Genomic DNA, 19,549 nt, shown 5'->3' on the forward strand with positions numbered 1-19,549 from the left:
CCAAGCTGTCACAGAGTGCTCCAACTCCTGCTTGTATATACGATCAAGCAGAGGTAAACATGTCAGCTTAACGCCCTTTTGAATTGAAACGGAGTCACTGTCTGGATCACAGTTTCTTTGGAGTCGCGTACCAGAGGAAGAAAATGTCCTCCACTTTTAATAAAAAACAGACTCTGTCCTTGTCTCATCTCACCCATCTTTAGTCCCTTTGGACTGTGGTGGGACAGGCTGCCTGGGAGAGATCTTTCTCTTTTTAGATACTTCTTTGCACAGGGGAGCTAGGCTATGAACGCAAATGCGTACCAAGGGGGTACACGGTGCCAGAAGTTGAGATCAAGCTCTTTCTGGACTAACAGTTGTGTTGATGCTTGTGGGCTTAGACTTTCAGGAACTGGGGAAGCCACCATGTATCGACCTGGAAGTATTTAGAGCCATGTGCCAAGTCACTTTGCAAACGGGACACAGGATCCTAAGTCACTTATACACTTTTTTAATGTTCTTCCTACTGCTCATTAATATTGCCAAAGTGCTCTACCATATTCAGCTGGAAAGCTCTACAAATGCAAAATGTTCTATGATAATCAAGCAAGTCTTTTAGCATACAATTTGGTTTTATACGTGCTTTTCATGCTCATGGTGTATACAGCTCTAGGCAGCAATTCGTTTGTTAAAGATAAAACAGTAGGTAACAGTAAAAATATAATCATTTTTCCTGACCCAAAAGCTGATTGCTAAAGAAAACCAGTTCAGCTGACAGCTTAGGAACCCTCTTCTGCTGAACTGGGATGAAATGCAATAGTTTTCCTTCCTCTCAATTATACTTCCACAGCTAAGAACTCTTTCAGTCATGGCCTAATCCCGGCTACCGTTATATATACTCACACCAGGGGTGCAACCGTCAAGCCTGGCCAGCCTTTCACCCCCATTCGCTCAATGCAGTTTCTTAGTGTGGTGGTATATCGCTGCTGAAACAGCGTCAGCGTAGGTAAATGTTGCATCTTCACCTTGCACAGCAGTAAGCAGCCATGCTCAACTGTCTTACTTGCCCCTCTGTCAGTGGAGACCCTGAAGACCTGCGGGGTGTTCTGTTTGGGCTATGCATTTCAGAATTTGGCATACGCAGCGTTGCCAGTCTTGGTGGGCACAGTGGTGCCCTCCTCTTCTGCCTGTTGGCTCCCCGCATTCAGCAGAGCTCTGCAAGAAAAGGTGTTTGGCAGATACTGGGGGAATCAGCTTGTTTTCAAAAGCCGCATCTCTGCTCCTGCTCCCTTAGCTGCTTACCTGAGATAATAATGCCCATGTTTATGTGGATATTTCTAACGGCAATAACTGAATCCATTATTCAACTTGTGGAAACATTTGCAGTTAAAAAAATTTCCACTCGGCAAGAAAATCCTCCCCCCTGTTGTGGCAAATGCACAACTCCCGTTAACCCCAGTGAGAGTCACACAGGCTTTGAGAAAGGTGAACCCCTGAGTGTTTGGCTATAGCAATATCCTATTGCTGTACAGAAAATACAAAACTATAGAAACAGTAAAACTTACAACCCCAGGCTGACACTGAATGCATCACCAAGACTTTCTAGGTGCACAAACATCCTTAATTTATATATGATGTATATATATGCACATATGAATGAGAGAGAACGTATAGAGCAAAACCACTTATCAGATATTAGTCACAACTTCTTGAAAGGGATATGATATTTCTGTTTCAACCGCACTTTAAGTACTTTAAATTGAGATACTGAAACCTCTTCAACATCATTAACCTGGATTGAAAATAATCAATAAATAATCATTTTGCGTGTAAGTATGAAAGGCAAATGTCTGATACATTAATTGTGAAACCCCTTTCTGTACTAATGGTTGCCATAACCTAAGGGATCGATTCCATTATGGATATTTACACAGTGACCTATTAGGAATACACGGAAGTATCATTTTTTTACATTGATTATCCATCCTTAAAACAGATAGTAATGTATACTTAAATGCATGGATTGCAAAAATCATTTTTAACCTTTATTACATACTCTTTGTTGAAAAGGAAATCGTTTGAGCATCATGGTATGAAGGACACAATTTCAATTTATGTCTTAAGAACAGAGGACAATTATGAATGCATATAAGAAGAAAAAAAAAAAACACTACTCATATTTGTAATAGTTGGGCAAGTGAGAGCTACCTAGAACACAAATGCTTCTAATCTGAACCCAAGCAAACAATACAGACATTGCTGGGGAACCAGAAAATAAATACAATTTGTAAAAGTTTAATATGTATTGCCTTTTGGAAAGGCCTGAAGCAAAATCCCCCTCCTGAACAGCTCCAACATAAACCAGCATAAACTCTAATAAGTATGCGGGACGCTAGAGGCAGTGCTTTTTAATGTGACAGACTTGTCCTGTGTCAGGTTTCCACGGTAAATAGCAGGGCTACTGGGGAGATAACTGCAAATCCAACCAGGAGCTGCACAAATGGCCTAAAGGTTACACAGAAGCGCACCCGAGGGACATCGCCTCCAGCCACAGCCGTCCGCCACCCCGGGCCGCGGCGCCTGCCCGCCTTTCCCGCCCTGCCGGCTTGGGGCTCGCGCTGCAGCACCCGTCGTCCCTGCCAGGGAAAGGAAAAACCTCCGCTTCGGGCTCCAGGTGGAGGGAAAGTCCATGGGTTACAGGACCAGCTGGGAAAGAGCAGCTGGAAAGCGGAGCAAGGCAGTTGTAACAGGCTCCTAGCGAGTCAAAGGCTGCCTGCAATGCTGACGCTCTCCACCTAGAGAGGGCAACGGTGATGAAACACTATAGCCCTGTCGAGGGGACATAAACATTACAGACCTGACGATGACGATCACTGCTATCTGGGCATATCTGGAGGAAATGGAGAGAGTTTAACCTAGGACAGCAGCTTCTTTGTAAAAGTGAGGTCTGGTCGTCTTCAGGTTAGTTTTACAGCCAAAGAGGAGAAACGGCTTCTTTTATTTGGCAGTAACTGTGTAGAGCTCTCGTCGGGAAAAGAGAAGGAAAAATAAACTAAAGCCTCCTAGTACATTTAAAACAAGCTGTCACTAGGTTAACTGAGCCCCAAAGAAGGCGCGTAGTACCCGCTCTTAGCAAATTCACTTACTGATTGTCAAATCAATTTAGCGATTCGCCGAAGTGCCCATCATCGCTCAAGGCTGTCGCCACACCTGTCAACAAAAACCAGGCGCCGACTCCTCTCTTAAGGACATAACATGTGTCAAATTGAAGGTCCTATTCAAATCACAGCTTCCTGCCAGTTCTGATCTCCTCTTCCATCTTTCACGCCATAATCTGCTTAAAACGAACAAAACCCACCAGTTCGAAAGTGCTGAACTTTCCACCCGCCAGCGAGGCCGGCGGTGGCGCGGCAGGGGTGGCACCAGCCCCTCAGGCTGCTGCAGTAAAGCACCCGTCAATACCAAGAGACAGAGGTACGAATAATTCCTCCCGGGCGCTCAGAGGGCAGCCACTGATCTTTCATGTCTTTATCAGAAAAAGGATTTCTTTGCTGTTGATGTTGTTAGATAAATAGGTCTTTTTCAACATAAGCTTCTCCCTTGCTAGAGACAGAACATATACATGGTGCAATCACGGAAACAGTACTGCCCTGCTGAATGTCTCCTGTCCTTCACAGCAGCGCTCATCAAAAATAAAATTTCCAGTCCCATTTAAATTCTTCCAAAACGCACGCATTTGGGGGGATTTGGTGAGTCTATACAGAGGAAACAGATACAAATCTCTCACCGTGCTTACGTGCAGGGTACTTATCTGCATGAGCATTATTTCAAGCATACAAACGCTATTTCTGGGTCCTGGGGTCTGCATCACAATCCCACAAATAATTCTCCACAATGTGAAGAGATGTGGACCAGCAAGATACGTTAACAGAATGAAGCAGCATTAGGTTTAAACCAGGGACGTTTTGGCATCATTAGCCATGCGAGAGCCTGGGCAGAATCTCAATCTACAAAAGGAAAATCTCAGCTGTGCCCAGCTCTCCTCTCCTCGCCATGAGGTCTGCAGAGCCAGCACCACGGAAGCTTTACATTCAAAATACCTCTTGCACAAACTGCCCTGCCATTGCAAGCACTGCGAACTCTCAAACCTGTTCTGTATGAAGTCCCATTTTAATCTTTTGAGCATCCTTTCTTTTTAAAGCATAAGCAGCTTAAGCTCACTGAGCATCCTTCTTCAGCAATCATGGAAGATGCATTAAAATACAGTAAATGAAGAAGGGCCAGTAAGACTGTAATGAATGCATTATCTCAAAACCCAGATTGCTAGAGCTTTACAGAACTAAAGAAATGAACCTAAGAACAGACTTTAAATACTGTTTCAAGGATAAAGTATCGATGTATTGATCTTATGAGTGCTATTATCAGATGGCTATCTCTGGGTGTCAGGTGAATCCATTCACTGCTAGAAAGACATGCCAGGTTGTCAAGGCCTGAAAATTATCCTTGCTAATTATTTCTCTCCTACTGCCCTTTTCCAGTTCCAACTTCTGACTGCTGCCAAATCATTCCTTGCAGGGTTACCAAAATGTTTTTCACTTCTATCTTACTTGATCATGATGGGAAAACATCTGAACTAACTCTGCTAATAATGCAGCAATATTATGTCAGAGATCACATGTGGATGTTTTGCTACCTCAAGTGTTAAGCAGGCCAAAATCGTTTGCTAGGAAGTTTTCTTCGAAACGAGAGCTTGCTTTTCTTCTACAGAAAATATTAATTTCCTCTTACATGGTCTCACCTTCAAAATCCTCAGAGTTGAGCCCCATACTTGAGCTTTCATATGTTTCATATACACCTCCTATTTATTTTCTTTAAAATAGACCAAGACAGCAGCTGTTTGAGCTGCAAGCATCCAGAAATTGCTGTTTTCAGTTTCTTGAAAGACTAACTTGTAAGATTGTAATTCTGTACCCTGGAAATACAGCAACTCCCTTCCAGGCTGTGCCTGGTAAGGGGACACGCAGCTCGGCACGCACATCCCCTATACTACAAAGGGAATAGGAACGGGAACATTTTATCAGAGGCAACATAAGGAATATCCGTTTTTAGTTTTGACCAATTTGGGTCTTGGTCTTGCTACTACTAAACTGTCTGGTACTGAACCACCATATGGTTCAGTGGGAGGGCTAACAGGCCTTTCATAAATGGTATGCCAGCAACAACAGCATGTAGCTTTCAGCATTACTTAGTAAACAGCATGTGGCTTTACATCAGTGACTGATATGATTGAAGGTATCTACTTTGGGTATTTCCTGGAGGCAAAGGCCCCTAAAATTCTTCCTAGTTAAAAGGGGAGCAAGGGGAATATTAGATGAGGTTGAGGAGAAAGACACGACTATGGATTTGAGGATGGGCGACTCCATTTATGTTCAGGAAATAATGGGTTTTACTTTTACTCTCTTGAAATTTCATCTTTTGAATGCAGCTCATTAAGCGAGTGCTCACATTCCTGCCTCCCAAACAGAATGAGACCTCTCAAGCAAAGAATTTCAAATGAATCTTTTTTAAAACCTTCCCGTTATCTCCAATCTCCTATTTTGAACTGGATGTAATGACATTTCTTTTTCTTAAAGGATATTATGGTCCTGCCTGGTACGTGCCACCACAAGATTAAATGTGTCACTCAATTCTCAGCAAGCCACCGTCTCCTCAAGAGCAGTAGCCTGCCCTAAGAGGATCTAGGCCTCAGAAAAAGGAGAATAGAATTTCCTGCTCAACCAAGGGTGATGAGAAATTAAAAACAGAGGTTCCCTCTTCTTTTCAAATGAATTTTGTAATTTTGGTTACTCATCTGTGGGTAGTTTTGCATTTTAAAAAGTTAAATCTGTTACTCCTTGAAAACCCTTGAGCGCTGCATGCAGGCATTGAGCGCTGAATTTGTTATCTTAGTTGTAGGCACTACCACCCTGAAGGAATGGAAGGGCTTGATGTAGGAACAAAAATCAACTAAAATCACCCTCACAGCAATCTGGTTAAGGTAAAGAGCAAACACAAGCGGTGTTGCAGGCATGAACTTCCAAAACACAGAGTGTAGTTAAAAGCTCTATAAAGACAAAAATGACAAAATTCAAGAAAACTAATCCATCCCCAGCATGATCAAATCCCAAAGATCTCTCTCTCTTCCATAACAAATGTGTGATAGATCTTGCGCTAATGCATGTTTTTAATTCTCAAGTTACATTCACCACCCGGAGGGAGCAAGGTTGCCTCTCCACCATTTATTTGGTGTCTGAGAGTCTGTTCAAAATATCAAATTTGCCCCCAGTCCCAGAGAAGAATGATTCATCCCTGACTTATTAGGGAGACACTTTCAGTCTTCTTTTCCTGGACAATTAACAGTCCCCTCTGGAGAAACTAACGGTCTTTTGGCAGATCAGGTGCCATTTTCTGTGCTTGAATAAACTATTAACAAACTGTTCGCCCACTGCAGGGGGAAAAGCTCTTTCCCACCTGGTAATGCTATTTCTAATTCTGGTGGGAAGCCAAAATTTGTATTTCTTACACGTGTAGATCAGGAGCTATGTTTTATAAAAAAAACCTCCTGAATGGTCAATGGACAACGATACCCAAGCCCTCTTTGAGGGATACGATAACAAAGGCTTTCCTGCCCAGGCAGCGAGCGCGCTGGAGGCAGCTGCAGGCAGGAAACAGAAGGGGCTGCGATTTCCTGGAAATACGAGTCCGCTTTGCCTCCTCTCTGAAGCCAGAGGATAAAGGAAGACCCCCTCTGAGGACAGCCAGCCTAGATGGGATGGTGATAGAAAAGGACATTATTGGCCTTTCGAGGCATATGGTGAAAAGCCCAACTAATTAGAGAATACAGGATTTTGCTTATTAAGCTGGGTAGAAAAATAGGGAGCAAGAGGACACACGTGTGCAGGGATACAACTGTTTTCCCCAAATTGTTTTTTCTTTACAGAAAGATGAGTGCTGTGTGTCTCAAAGCATGAGCAAACACATACCTTTTTTTCTCATTTTCAACCACTTGATTGTTATTTCATTTCTACCAGACAGTAAACTCTTGCTGTGTTTTAGATCCTTTTTCAACTTTAGTTAACCTTCCCATCCCGTCTGGAAATACAATGCCTGTGAACTGGGGAAATAACAGGGACTACACTCATATTGCTGCCTGATCTCTTACATCATGTGAAGCTTTATCATAGAAAAAACAAAGCAATTCATCCCTGCAAAGCCTGCGGTTATAGCAGCAGCAGCACTGCTGTATCCCAGAGCAGGAATTCCACTGGGGCAGGCACCGCACAAACCCAGCAAAGAGACACTCTTTGTCCCAAAGAGCTTTTAAACTCAATATAAGAGACAGCAGAGGGATTCAGGTGGGAGGGCAAGAATGTAAATATGATACTACTGATCAGCACGGTCCGCAGTGAATGCATTTCACAGCCTGTCTCCCCCTAGAATTAAAAAGCCTTTTGGTGACCTGCATTATAAAATAAATTTTAATGAAAACCTTTTTGGACACATGGATAACCAGACAGCAAGATGCATCTTCCTTTCTGGTTTACATAAGCTTTTGGTCAACATTCCTTAGAAAACAGTTCTTTAACATGTGATAAAACAGAAAAAAAAAAGTAAAACCTGAATAAATGTACCGAGTTTTCTAACTGCGAAAAACATGTCTGACGTAATTTATTCTTTTGGCATGAAATTACAGCAACTGTTTAGAATTCTTCAGGAAAAAAAAAAGCAAACAAAAATGCAATCAGTAAAGCACCAGTATAATAGACAATTTAAATCATTTCCTGCTTGCTGCCTTAAATCATGATTAACATTGGTGAAATCTATTCCCACTGTTTGAGACCCAGTGAAATGACTTCCATGGGAAATACTGGCCGACAAGCTACCAACAAGCCCATTAACCACATTAAGGTTTTGTTTTGATTTTTTGTGTGCCAAGGAAACATTATCACTTCTTAACACATTTATGCAATGTTTCTTTTTTTTTTTGCCAAATGTTATCTATCTTTGTTATTTCCAGAGGGCCTATTGGAGTAATTATGAAGGGTCATACATCTCCAGGGGAAAACGTCCCAAAGTCCCAGGACTGTTAGACTTGCCTGATGGAAAGAAGCAGTGCTGGGCACTTACCAAACTTCACGCGTTTTTAACCAGCGTCCCAGGACCCTTGTGTACAGCCGACCTGGCACAGTATGGCGTGCAAACACACCGACCTGCGCACTCGGTGCACCCGTACACATGCTCAGAGCCCGCAGCCCAGGGACACTTGACTGACCTGCCCGTCACCTCTCTGTAATCCTCCCGTGCTTCACGGCTGTGCATTTGACTCTGAAAAAATTGCCTTCCTGCATCTAAGTTCCCAATCTTAAAAAGCTATGAGCAGTTTTGGAAAACTTGGCTCCCTGTTTAAGACTGATGTGGCCATTTCCACTGAGAGCAATAAAATAGCCCTCTAACAGCTGCAGGAGCAAGTTTCTTTCCACAGCATTACTGAAGCCGCCATATCTAGCCATACTAAATGAAGTATTTGCACAGGGGGATGCTGAGGTTCAGTTGACTCCTCACCTCACCTCTAACCTAGCCTCCATGCACAGCCTCCCTACCTGTGCTCACCTCTCACCATCACTGCTGGGGGAAGGAGGCTGACATGGACATGTCAGAGAAGAGCTCCTGCTGAATGTCCCTTCCAGTCTATCAAAGTCCTAGCCTGTTCCTTACAGCTAGGGCCAAATGAAGTAACCTCCTCATAATGAAACACTTTACCTTACAGAAGCCTGCCAGATGCTCTGACACGGTAGTTACTTAACATGGTGAAGCAGCAGAAGTAGCTATCACCTGCTGTCCTCTTCCTTCTCCTCCCATAATCAAGTAACTCTTCCAGAAGAACAGAATTTAGCAAGCTCCCATACATACTTTTTTTCCCTTTTCTTTCCACATCGAGTGCCCAGAGTGAACACCAGTAAATCCAGTGGCCTAAGTACCCAGTAAGCTCGGCACGTAAAGCTCACCTTTACAGCAGGGGAGAGACAGTCCCATTTTTCTAACTCAGACAATCCCACATTTCAAGTCACAATCCTATTGAATCTGCTACCTTTCATTAAAGTAGCTCTTATAACTCTGTCAAATTCTCCAACCTTTGTATTGATTTTTTTCTCCTATTCAAAATAACTCTCCTTTACAACAAGAGCTGGCTGTCAGCCTCTTATCTCTTATTTTCACCCCATCTGATCCTCCTTCTCCTTGTCAGTCTTTCCAGACTCCAATTAATCATGTAGAAAATCAGGGATTTATGTTAAGAGGAATGTACAACTCTTAGCTCATCATTAACATACTGTAATTGCAGTGTAGTGCTACTGCCTCCGACCTTTTCAACAAGACAGTGGAAATCCTTTGGGGAAAGCAGGACATTCCCAGCCAACATGAAAAGAGTTATATCTGGTTCCTGTTACTGGATAGTTATTTCAAAATAAAACTCTGGATGCACTGTAACATTTGCAACTCATTCTAGAAATTACTGGGGCCTGGCAGGCAGCAGGAAGATGCTGCCATAAAACCAAACTGCTGTTACATCCCTAAATTTTGTCTGGGTCTCTACACGAACAGTCCCAAGATACGCTAACCCCTCCACTAAACATATTTTAATTTCAGACCATCCTCTCATGTTTCTTCTTAATTATCATGGGGCATTCACAGAAAAGATCAGCCAGATGGAGACTAAATATTTCACTACTACAAGATGAAGCATTCTGCACTAAAATGGAACCTTGATTGCAATAAAGTCATTAATTAAAGTCTCAACTGATTCTTCTGTCAGTATATGGGAGGCACTAAAGACAACTGTGAGGAAACAGCGTATCAGCTACACTAAGGAAAATAAAACAGTAAACCAGACAGTTAGAAGATGATGTTTAACTTGCACTGCTCACAGTCTTTTCAGAGCAATATGATGGAAACTCCATGTGCTCAATATATCCATCCATTTTATGTTTTAAAATTATGACACACTGATTTCCTCATGATGAGAAACCTGAATAAGTTTTAAAAGCAATGAAGAGCAAAGAGGAGTAAAGCCTGGAGACTCCTGGAGTAAAATCTTACTTTCCTGGAGATAAGACAGAGCAGCAGCATCTTGTATTTTTAGAGTATTTTATGGCTGTCTGGACCCCCGAAGACTGTGGGGAAAGGGGAGACAGAAGATTGTAAGAAAACAGACTGAAAAAAACATGCTAAATGGCAGTTTGAAAAAAAATTTTAAAATAATTAAACGTGAAAATCCCCAAGCCATCTCCTTGTCTGAATGATTAAATCAGGGGTGCTGTAAGAGATGTAGATGGAATAAGCAGTGCATGCTAAATTCCCTGGACACTCTACAGCACAGACAGCATGAGTATGGAGCCAAATCCTCACTCACCAGCACATCTCCCATCAAAGTCACTGGGAGCTCTAAGTATCCCCCTATGAGTGCGGATTTGGTCCTTGGAGAGAGTATTACATTAAAATTACTTAAGACAGTCAAAGTCTTTTACTGTGATATATTCCCAATGGTCCTCTTTAGGTCCCTCCATCATTTATTGACTTCTACTTTGCTACATCCTGCCAGATGGAGGCAAGGAAATTTGAAGAGCAACTAGTAAACGAAATATAAGGAAATAAAACTAACTTTGGCTCCCTGTTTCACAATTAGTCTTTACTTGAAGCCAACACCAGAGATCTTTGCAAAATTACAATTACCAGATATGCTGGATGCCAGAAATAATAAACCCAGCTGCAAGACAGCAACATAGGGTGTTAGTTCTCTCCTGTATATCAAGAAAACATACTGTGATACATTCATCTTTTAATGTCAAAAAGCGTGCACAAATCTAAACAGACTTACAAATGCACCAAGAGTAAAACTAAAGAACAGAAAAGGCCCCAATTCTAACATTAAAAAGTAAGTATCTCTTGCCGTCCACAGGTGGACAAAAGGCTGGACAGATACGGTAGATGACTCCAGGTGTGATAAAAAACCTTAACATTCAGGATAAAACAAAAAAACATTAACTAGTCTCAGTTTATTCCCTGTAGTAAAGGTTTTTGTGCACTGAATACCACACATTTCTTCGACATTAATGACATTGATTGAGTTCTGCCTATGATAATATAAAACAATTTAAGTGATATATGAGAGGTAGGATAGCATACAGTGATAAACTTAGGCAAGGAGATCGAGCATTCAAATTAGAGCAACTAGCTGTAGATGTAGACCATGGTGAAGTTAGTATGTATATTCAAAGGGAAAAGGAAGAAAATCAAAGTAGCAGCAAGAACAAAGACACCATTAGAACCTGGAAAGTCTTCTAAGAAACACGCTTAAAGAACAGCAAGAATTGTTAATGCAAATGATTGTTTTGTAATAATAATTTAGTAAAATGAATCTATCAACATAACGTAAAGGCTCATTAATCGACATGAAAGGGTGTTAGCTCTCCATTTTCTGCTGGGATGGTTTGTGGGGTTTTGTCGGGGGTTTTTTTTGGATTTTTTTTTTTTTTCTTAAGGGAGAAGAACTCGAGATCTCCAAAAACATGCATGTTGGCACTTGTGGGTACGAAATCATATTGCTATTTCAGAAGCCAAGTTGATGTTCCTATTACCAATTTGGCCTAGACAGTGCAAGTTTGTTCATGTAAGATTAAAGGGATGAGGTCTCTATGGCATATTGCAGTATGGTCCTTGGAATAAGATTCTCATTTACTAAATAAATTACTGTATATTACTGTATAATGGTGTTCACATTATAACTGACAATTAGCGCCATTAAAGAGAAAGCTCATAAACAGCCAAAGCTCACATCAAATTAACACAGTCATGATTAAAATCACTCTTCTGATTTCTGCTCTTCACAGAAATAATCAGCATTTTGCATAAAAATGAGTACAAAACAGCTCAAAAAAATCACAGTTATGCTGGGACAGTGGCACCGATCTCTGCCAGCACAGCACAGCACTGCCACGTCAGCTGTTCGCTTGCCTATGAAATATTAAGCGCCGGGTTTCCCTCCTAGCAGGCAGCCTGCATGGCGTGCCCTGCCTGCCGCAAGCTCTGCGCAGGCAGGGCTGGTAACCGGTGCGGTGACACTGGAGATTAAAACGCTGCAATTATTCCTCTTGGCTCTAATGAGGGGAACCTGGGTTCTCTCCTGGCCTGAGGGAAGCTCATCTTCTTTATTTTAATTTTGTCACTTCACCATTTAAATGGTTTCTAGCATTTGCATGTTCATTTATACTGCTTTGACTTCAGAAAGAAAAAGAAAAACCTGAGTAATTATAGTGGAGAAGAACAATAACAAAATACAAAGAGGTCAGCAATTCATTAAAATTTAGAGAATGCAATGTTAAAAACTTTTCTTAACTTGAAGAAAAAAGAAGAGAGACTTTTTCTAAACTGGCACAGAGCCCACGTCCTCATTAGGATTCACGCTCTACTCACACAGCAATATGCTAATGGCATTGCTTTAATCTTCAGCATCACAGCACTAGTTCCTGGCCTCACCCAGATGATGGTGCTAAAATGGCAAGAAGGAGGGAAAAAGAAACTTCAGGCCAATGCTGACCAGGCCTGGTATCAAACTGGAACCTGGCTGTGGATAAGAGTTTGAAGCATGGGGACATCTCCATTCATGAATGCTACTTCAGAGACAGCCAAGCTCATAATGGCTTCATAAAGCTCAAGTATCACCAAGGAAAATCTAATCAATAAATAAGCAATCAAGACCACATAATGAAAGAATACCATTACATATGCCATGGTTTGAAAAGGAATCACAATATGCTACATATGCATAAAAGTACTGCAAGATAATACGCCTTTGATCCAACATGCCTTTAAAGCAGGAAACAAAAGGATGTTCTCATATATCTTACCAACTAATTTAACGTATAAATCACAAAAAAATATGATCCAGATGGGCTTCAATGAGGAAACCAATTAACGTAGACAGCCTTAGCATCTGACACATTAGTTGTAATAATAAAAACCAAACAACATGGTCAAACAATAATGCTCTGTATTATGTCTGACATTTCTAATTAGTTTCTGCATCCTCTTCAAGAAAAAAGACTACCAGCAAGCACTTTGTTTCCCAGAGGAAAAAACATCTAAACTTCGTGTGCACAGAGCATAGTCTATGGATGAAGCTGATCTATCTGCGTTCCCTTGGGATGTGCTTTGGAACTAATGGGTTTTGCATAGTCCACATCTGGTTGCACAATTAGACTCAGAAAATGTTTCCTTTCAGCTGCATCGCCACTGCAACTGCTGCAGACCTGGAATGCCAATACCTGCGCGCTCCTTAAAAGCTTTACCTATGTCCACGGGCTCAGAATAATCAGAGTGATTTGGGCTTTGCTTTCTGTAGGACAGGATTTTGTTTTTTCCTTTCTACAGCCTTCCTAGAAATGCCACTTCTCAAATGAAGTACAGTATTTCTGGCACAGACCTCCCAGCATCAGGCAATCAGGGTTGCATCAGACAGTTGCAAGCTGAACTACAGTCAGCATTACAAATTAAAAGCTCCATCATGCATACATGTACAGTTACTGTTCGAGAGATCTAATCCCTAATCCCAACTATGAGGACTGTTTCTGCATGTATCGGCAAGAAGGTCTCAATTTCATCACCTTAGACCTACTGAACCCCTCAAAACCCACCCATGAAAACCCTTTTCAGCACATGATTGAAATTTGGAATTCTTGGGTAGGAGGTAGATAGCATCACAACGGGGAAAGGCTTGGTTTGGAAACTGCTCTTCCTTTACAAAATAGTAAAGGAAAGGCTGTGGAAATTCTGCTAATGCCGTCATACAGAGGAAGGCCAGAGAACAGAGGTTCATGTCATTGCAATGAATACAAATCACTTGGAAAATCACATTTTCATTATTAGGATTAACACTAAACCTATCTGATACAGCAATTTATTTTGCACAGCATTCATAAACAAGTGACCTAAATTCTGAAAGGCAGTCTCCTTTTTTTTTTTTCAATTTTGAAGTAGAAAAAATTAGTATTCCAACCAATTGAAAAGAAAATGAAAATATTTAAACCAAAGGAAAATTATTTTTTAGGAATTTGCTTTTTTCCAAAGTAAAATAGCTTCCATTCATCAAGCCAGCATCAAATAGCCTTGGCATCATAAGAAAGGGTTTGTGAAGTGGAAATACTATTCCTGACACAAACAAGAAGGCCCAGGCTCCTTTGCCATCTCCACTCCCTGAAGCTTCAAAAGAGGAGTTGACTGGCTCTGTAGACTTCCTGAGTGCTCCTTCTGCCACCCAGAAATGGGTTTACAAATACCAGTATTGCCAACTGAGACAGACAGGGCAGCATGACAATGTTTGGACCTTTGCTCCATGTGTTCAGGGGTGGCCGCTTGTGAGAAATCACAGCTACATCAAGCCAGAAGCTGTTGGAAAAGCTCATTAAAAATAAGATAAAAATAATTCTGCCTCATAGAACATCCAACGTACAGGTTTAGAATTGGGAGACAAAAAATGGCTTCTAATTCTTGTGTGATGGGGCAGTTGGAGCAGGGAGGTGAAAATTGGAGGTTTTGGTCACGCACCAGAGTCTATTACAACTCCCTTTGTGCTTTGGAAGCCCTTTCCCACCTCCTGAAAAATGTGACTTGGCTAAAGCCACGTGCGACGAATTATGGCAAGCTGGGGGCTGAATCAAGTTCTTGCAAGTCCCAGCTCATGAGACAACCATTTCTGCCCACACGTGAGCTTTCTGGGCAAGCGCAGCTCCCCGCAACCTGCTCACATCCACCTGCCACGGTCTGAAAGTGCTTATCTGCTTACCGGCAGGCAAAGGTAATCCCAGATAACATCTGTTTTATCTCACCACGCAAAACCTTGAATATAGAGTGAAAAATATCAACAAACTCTATTGACACAGAAAACATTGCACTGACGACAGAGCGACCTCGGACTATCAGTCACAAGCCAAGACCCAACAGCACCAGGCTCCACAGCAGCCCACGGCACCAGGACCCTCCCTGCCACCTAAAGGCATGTCCTTGGGGTCAGCCGCAGACGGTCGCCCCGCCCCGTGCTCTGAACACGGCCGCGTTTGCAGGGTGCTGAGCCCGAGCCGATACCTTGCTCCCGCCGCGGCACAGCGCTCTGCTAGGATAGCTGGGCGGCGGGCAGACCGGGGCTGGCTCGGGTCCAGCTGGCTCCTGCACGGGCAGAGCAAACACACAGCTGTTTGCACAGATCTAAGCAGACGTCCTGTAAGGACAAGGCAAGGGACCGCAGCTGAATACAGGTAGAGAGAGGGCCGTACGTGTGCAAGGAAGCAATACTGATGAAAGACAGCGTTCTCAGCACGACGGCTTCCAAACCGCTGCTATTTGTTTGTAAGCATCATGGGAAAGGAAAGATTTGGAGGACAACGAGGTCACTTTGTGGATATTTGCAAGGAGATCCTCCCACACATGAAAAGCTTATGGGAGAAACGAGAAAAGTGGCTGTTTGCAACTTAACCCATGGGACATGAGAGCTGGCAAGGCTAGCAAAGCAGAGCTCAGAGCTGACATTGCAAAAGCACATAAGAAATGATAGATAGAGTGCTGCGAGGGCCGGAAGGGCCCTGAAAGTGATATGTTCACCGAAGGAAACATTGCCCTATTTCACAGTCGTCTCAAACTACAGCAATACACTCTGATTTTATTTTTTTCGAGAACATAAGCACATGTCTTTCCACTCACCTCAACGGGGAACCTCTTGCCATTGATGCTGTGCTCAGAGCCAGCTGATCCGTTGCTTTGACCCCAGTGAAACTCCACTTTCTCTGCCTTGAATCTGCCTGGCAACCCAGCACCACTGACAAAATAATCGTCCTTCAGCAGGATGGCAACTGCACACATAGAACAAGGAGAAAGACGTTCTTAGCACAGTTTTTTCTGAAACATTTACAGTTTTTGCTCATTAGAGTATTAGAATACTTCTTCTAATGCAAGTAAAATGTTGGGTCATCATTTTCTTCTTTATAGGGATTGGTTTTAAAAAAAAAGACTACCAGTAATGCTAGCTAGTTATGGAAGTGATTATGAAGTTACATAGACTACAGAAAATGTCAAAGACCAAATTTCTCAAGGACTTTTTGCCCTCCTTATTGGGCTTTGATTAAAATTTAAATGGCAAACACCATCAAAACCTGTTTAATGTGGTTCCAGAGAGTAACAGCTGACCACGTTCCTTGGCCTTACAAACCACTGAAGGTCTGTAGATCACAAGTTAGGAAAAGAACGGATTGTCTGTTTGTTGGATTTCCTCTGTGTTGTTGGGCGAGGGGGGCAGGGGGAAACCCCTATGCCCTGTCCCACCTCTACTGCTGGACATGGCGGGTACTTTCCTTAGCCTCCCTGCTTGTCCTTTCTGTAAAATGGGGAGAGCGACAATAATGTTTTTGAGACCCACTCACGAGACGTCCTCCATAAGAACTGGGTTTTATTACAGTAACGCTGACATTATTATTATGTGATTCAATAAGGGCCAAAAGGATCTTTGTATTTTCATTTCCAAAAGCCTTTGTATTTTATGTAACAATAAAAGCTGTAGGTCCAAATAGAGGGCAAAATCATATAGTGGAAGCTGGCACATGTTACAGGGGAGGTCTATGGTCCAACCAAGAACTGAATCCAGCTTTCAAACAACTCCTGTCTGCTGCTCTCACTACAGGCTCTCACCTGCATTTCTAGCATCTCCCATTTTTAATGTGCTTGATTCCTAAAAATTACTCCCTACAAAATCCTTTCTTCTCATTCCTTACAAAACTGTTGCTTAAAAACAGAACTAAAATTAGAATTTTATTCTTGTAAAAGCCAATGCAGACCACCGCTTGCTGTGCCCAGAATCCTGTGATTAAAGTTTTTGGGTTGGTTTTTTGGATTTTTTTTTTTTTAATGGGAATAGCATAACCCACAAAGATTTCTCTGTGTTCTCAAGCCAACTGTGTCATCGCAACGAGAACATTAATATAAATCCAATTTTATTATGTAAGAGGGAGGCTTTTATTCACTGCTGAAAAAACAAAAAAGCTAGTTGTGAAATAAAAGTTATTCCCCTGTTGGTGAATCAGGCTTTGCTGCAGGCTAGGCTTTCTGCCGCACCAGGGCTGCCCTCCCGTGAGTACGGACAGTTGGCTACAGCAGCCTCATCTCAGGTGCAATTGTACAATTTAGACACATCTCAACTTTAAATTGTTTATGTTAAAACCATCTAAATGTTAAGTTGCACGAGATGTTTCTAAATTGTGCCAGCAACATCACGGGGCTATTTTCTTCCATGATTTCTGGTTCTTTCAGAACTCCCTTTGCATCAAAGTGTTTGTGCAGGAAGATGGGTGGTGCAGGACTGGCTATAGGATACTGCCTGTGTCAGCCAGGGTACTACTGGTGGTCACTGGTGGACTTCCTACACCAAATCTGTGAAATATAAGTGACTGAAAGAACCACTGCTCTCTTCCTCCCTTAAAAAATTCTCAAGGAACTCAGTAGTATTTTAAATACTGAAAATCTCACTCAATTGGTTATAAATTCCATAGATAAAATTGAAGGACATGAGGAATAGAGGAAAGCAGATTCGTGTGCATCTGTTAAAAACCTCTGTGGGGATTCAGTTGCATCTGATAAATATTTGATAGTTCCTAAATCATTTATGGCTCTGTCAGGGGTCATTTTACTTGTTTTAGATGAATAATTAAAAGGATAATTAGGAGGATGTACAATCTGAAATGTTCATCTAATTGTTCATTTTACAGTATTTCTTACACTGCTGAGCTGTACGACACATGTTCCCATCACCTTCCTATCTTAGCAGCATCCCCTTATTGCTAGTGATTTGGGGGCTTCCCTCCCTTGCATGTGATCTCTAGTGTTCAGGACTGGAATAACCAAACATCACCTTACTGGGCTTTGGGAGCCACTGCTTTTATCCAGTGATTTCTGTAGAGTGCACAGCAAGGAATCAACCCCCAAAGTCCACAAATTTAAAATACTATATAATTGAGATTACAAAACCAAATGAGGTGGTGCACAGCCACGGGATCACAATTGTGTGACGCCGTTTGCAGAATCAGGGCTGGAGCTGTATGCCCATCACCCTCGTGAGAGCAAAAATAAACCTGGATACAAAGCAGTTCTTCCCCTGCCTTAGCAGAGTGGCTCTGATGGTCAGGACCAGCCAGAGTGATGCACATCACATAGGAAAAGTACTTAATAGAAACACATCTCTGGCAGAAATTTTAGTAGGTTTCTCTAAGTAGAAGGAGTTTTTAGAAGCTCTCAGTGACCTAAAAAGGGGTAAAGTGGGAATGTCTGTGTAATGCTGGCAAGGGTTACCGCTCCCACAGGCGCTCTTCCCATGGGGCAGGTCGGGCTCGAAAAAGCCTCGTCAGCCTCAGGCCCGCTGACACCAGCTAACACTTAATTATAAGGTGGTACAAATGAAAACAACTAATGCAAATACAACTGTGAAATGTGCTTATACTCTCCAAGTGATCTTTACCACTTGGAAACCAGCTACTGTGGTGATGAAATCGAACGCACATTAGTGCCTTTGCCAGTGTAATCATGCACAAAAGCATTTCTAGTCGAAACAAGGGCTTAATGAATCCATTTCCATTTTCTGAATGAAACGCTGGTTTCTGTACATTGCCTGCCCTTTACCTGATATGGGGGGGAGGGAAAACAAGAAAAAGCACAACAAATCTAAAGAGCAATAACCTCTTTACCTTTTAAAATTTCAGAGCATAAAAATAACTAATTGTTCTATCCTAAAAAAAAATTACTAGGTCCAATAGCAATAACAATAATCCAAGTAACACATTTCCTGCCAGTTAATGAGCGCCAAGGTTAAGGACCTTTGGCTTTCCCTCAGACCCCTGTCTCTTTTAACCAGTCATTAATTGCTGAGAAATGCCCTCTACATCCGTCACCGTTGCTTAAACAGATATTTAGTTTACTGTCTCTGTCAGTCTGCAATATGAAGGTCTCATGCGGCCATCTGCTCCAAGACTCTGCTGCCAAAATGCATCGCAATTTATGGCACAACCTTCCTCTATGTTCTACCCACAAGCCAAAACATCCTACTTGGTTTGCTGTTTTACGACTTACCACCTTAAAAATTAATCCCAGGCAAGTTTCTTCAGGTCAGAATACCAAGAAAAGCAATAGGACTTGATAAAATAAGGGAGGAGTTAAGAGCTTAGCAGAAGAAATCAGGGATGACAGCAAGGCGAAAAGAGTCTTCACGTTACCAGTAAAAGGCCGTAAGTTACCAAGAAAAGTGACAGTTACTGTTGCTCTGCGAAGCAATAACTTGTCAGCAAAAATCCATACCCCAATGGGTGAGGAAATCAAATATAGCAGCAGTGCTAAAATCACCCAGAAGAGAAGACTGAAGATACAGCTTTCATTGCCAACTGCATGGAGACTGGAAAATTTGCTGGCACGTTTCAGTTCAATATGGTTTCCTATTATATGTGCAGCA

General features: G+C 42.1%; 1 protein-coding gene across 1 annotated transcript in view; it reads right to left on the reverse strand.

Annotated features, from left to right (window-relative positions):
* PTPRG (protein tyrosine phosphatase receptor type G) overlaps positions 1 to 19,549 on the reverse strand; it is a 415,889-nt gene that overhangs the window by 173,378 nt on the left and 222,962 nt on the right. The window contains exon 4 of the mRNA XM_075158716.1: positions 15,766 to 15,914. Within this exon, the coding sequence (XP_075014817.1) occupies positions 15,766 to 15,914 (149 nt within the window). The remainder of the gene's footprint in view (positions 1 to 15,765; positions 15,915 to 19,549) is intronic.

This window comes from Calonectris borealis, chromosome 10 (assembly GCF_964195595.1).
Source record: "Calonectris borealis chromosome 10, bCalBor7.hap1.2, whole genome shotgun sequence".
NCBI classification, from domain to species: Eukaryota; Metazoa; Chordata; class Aves; order Procellariiformes; family Procellariidae; genus Calonectris; species Calonectris borealis.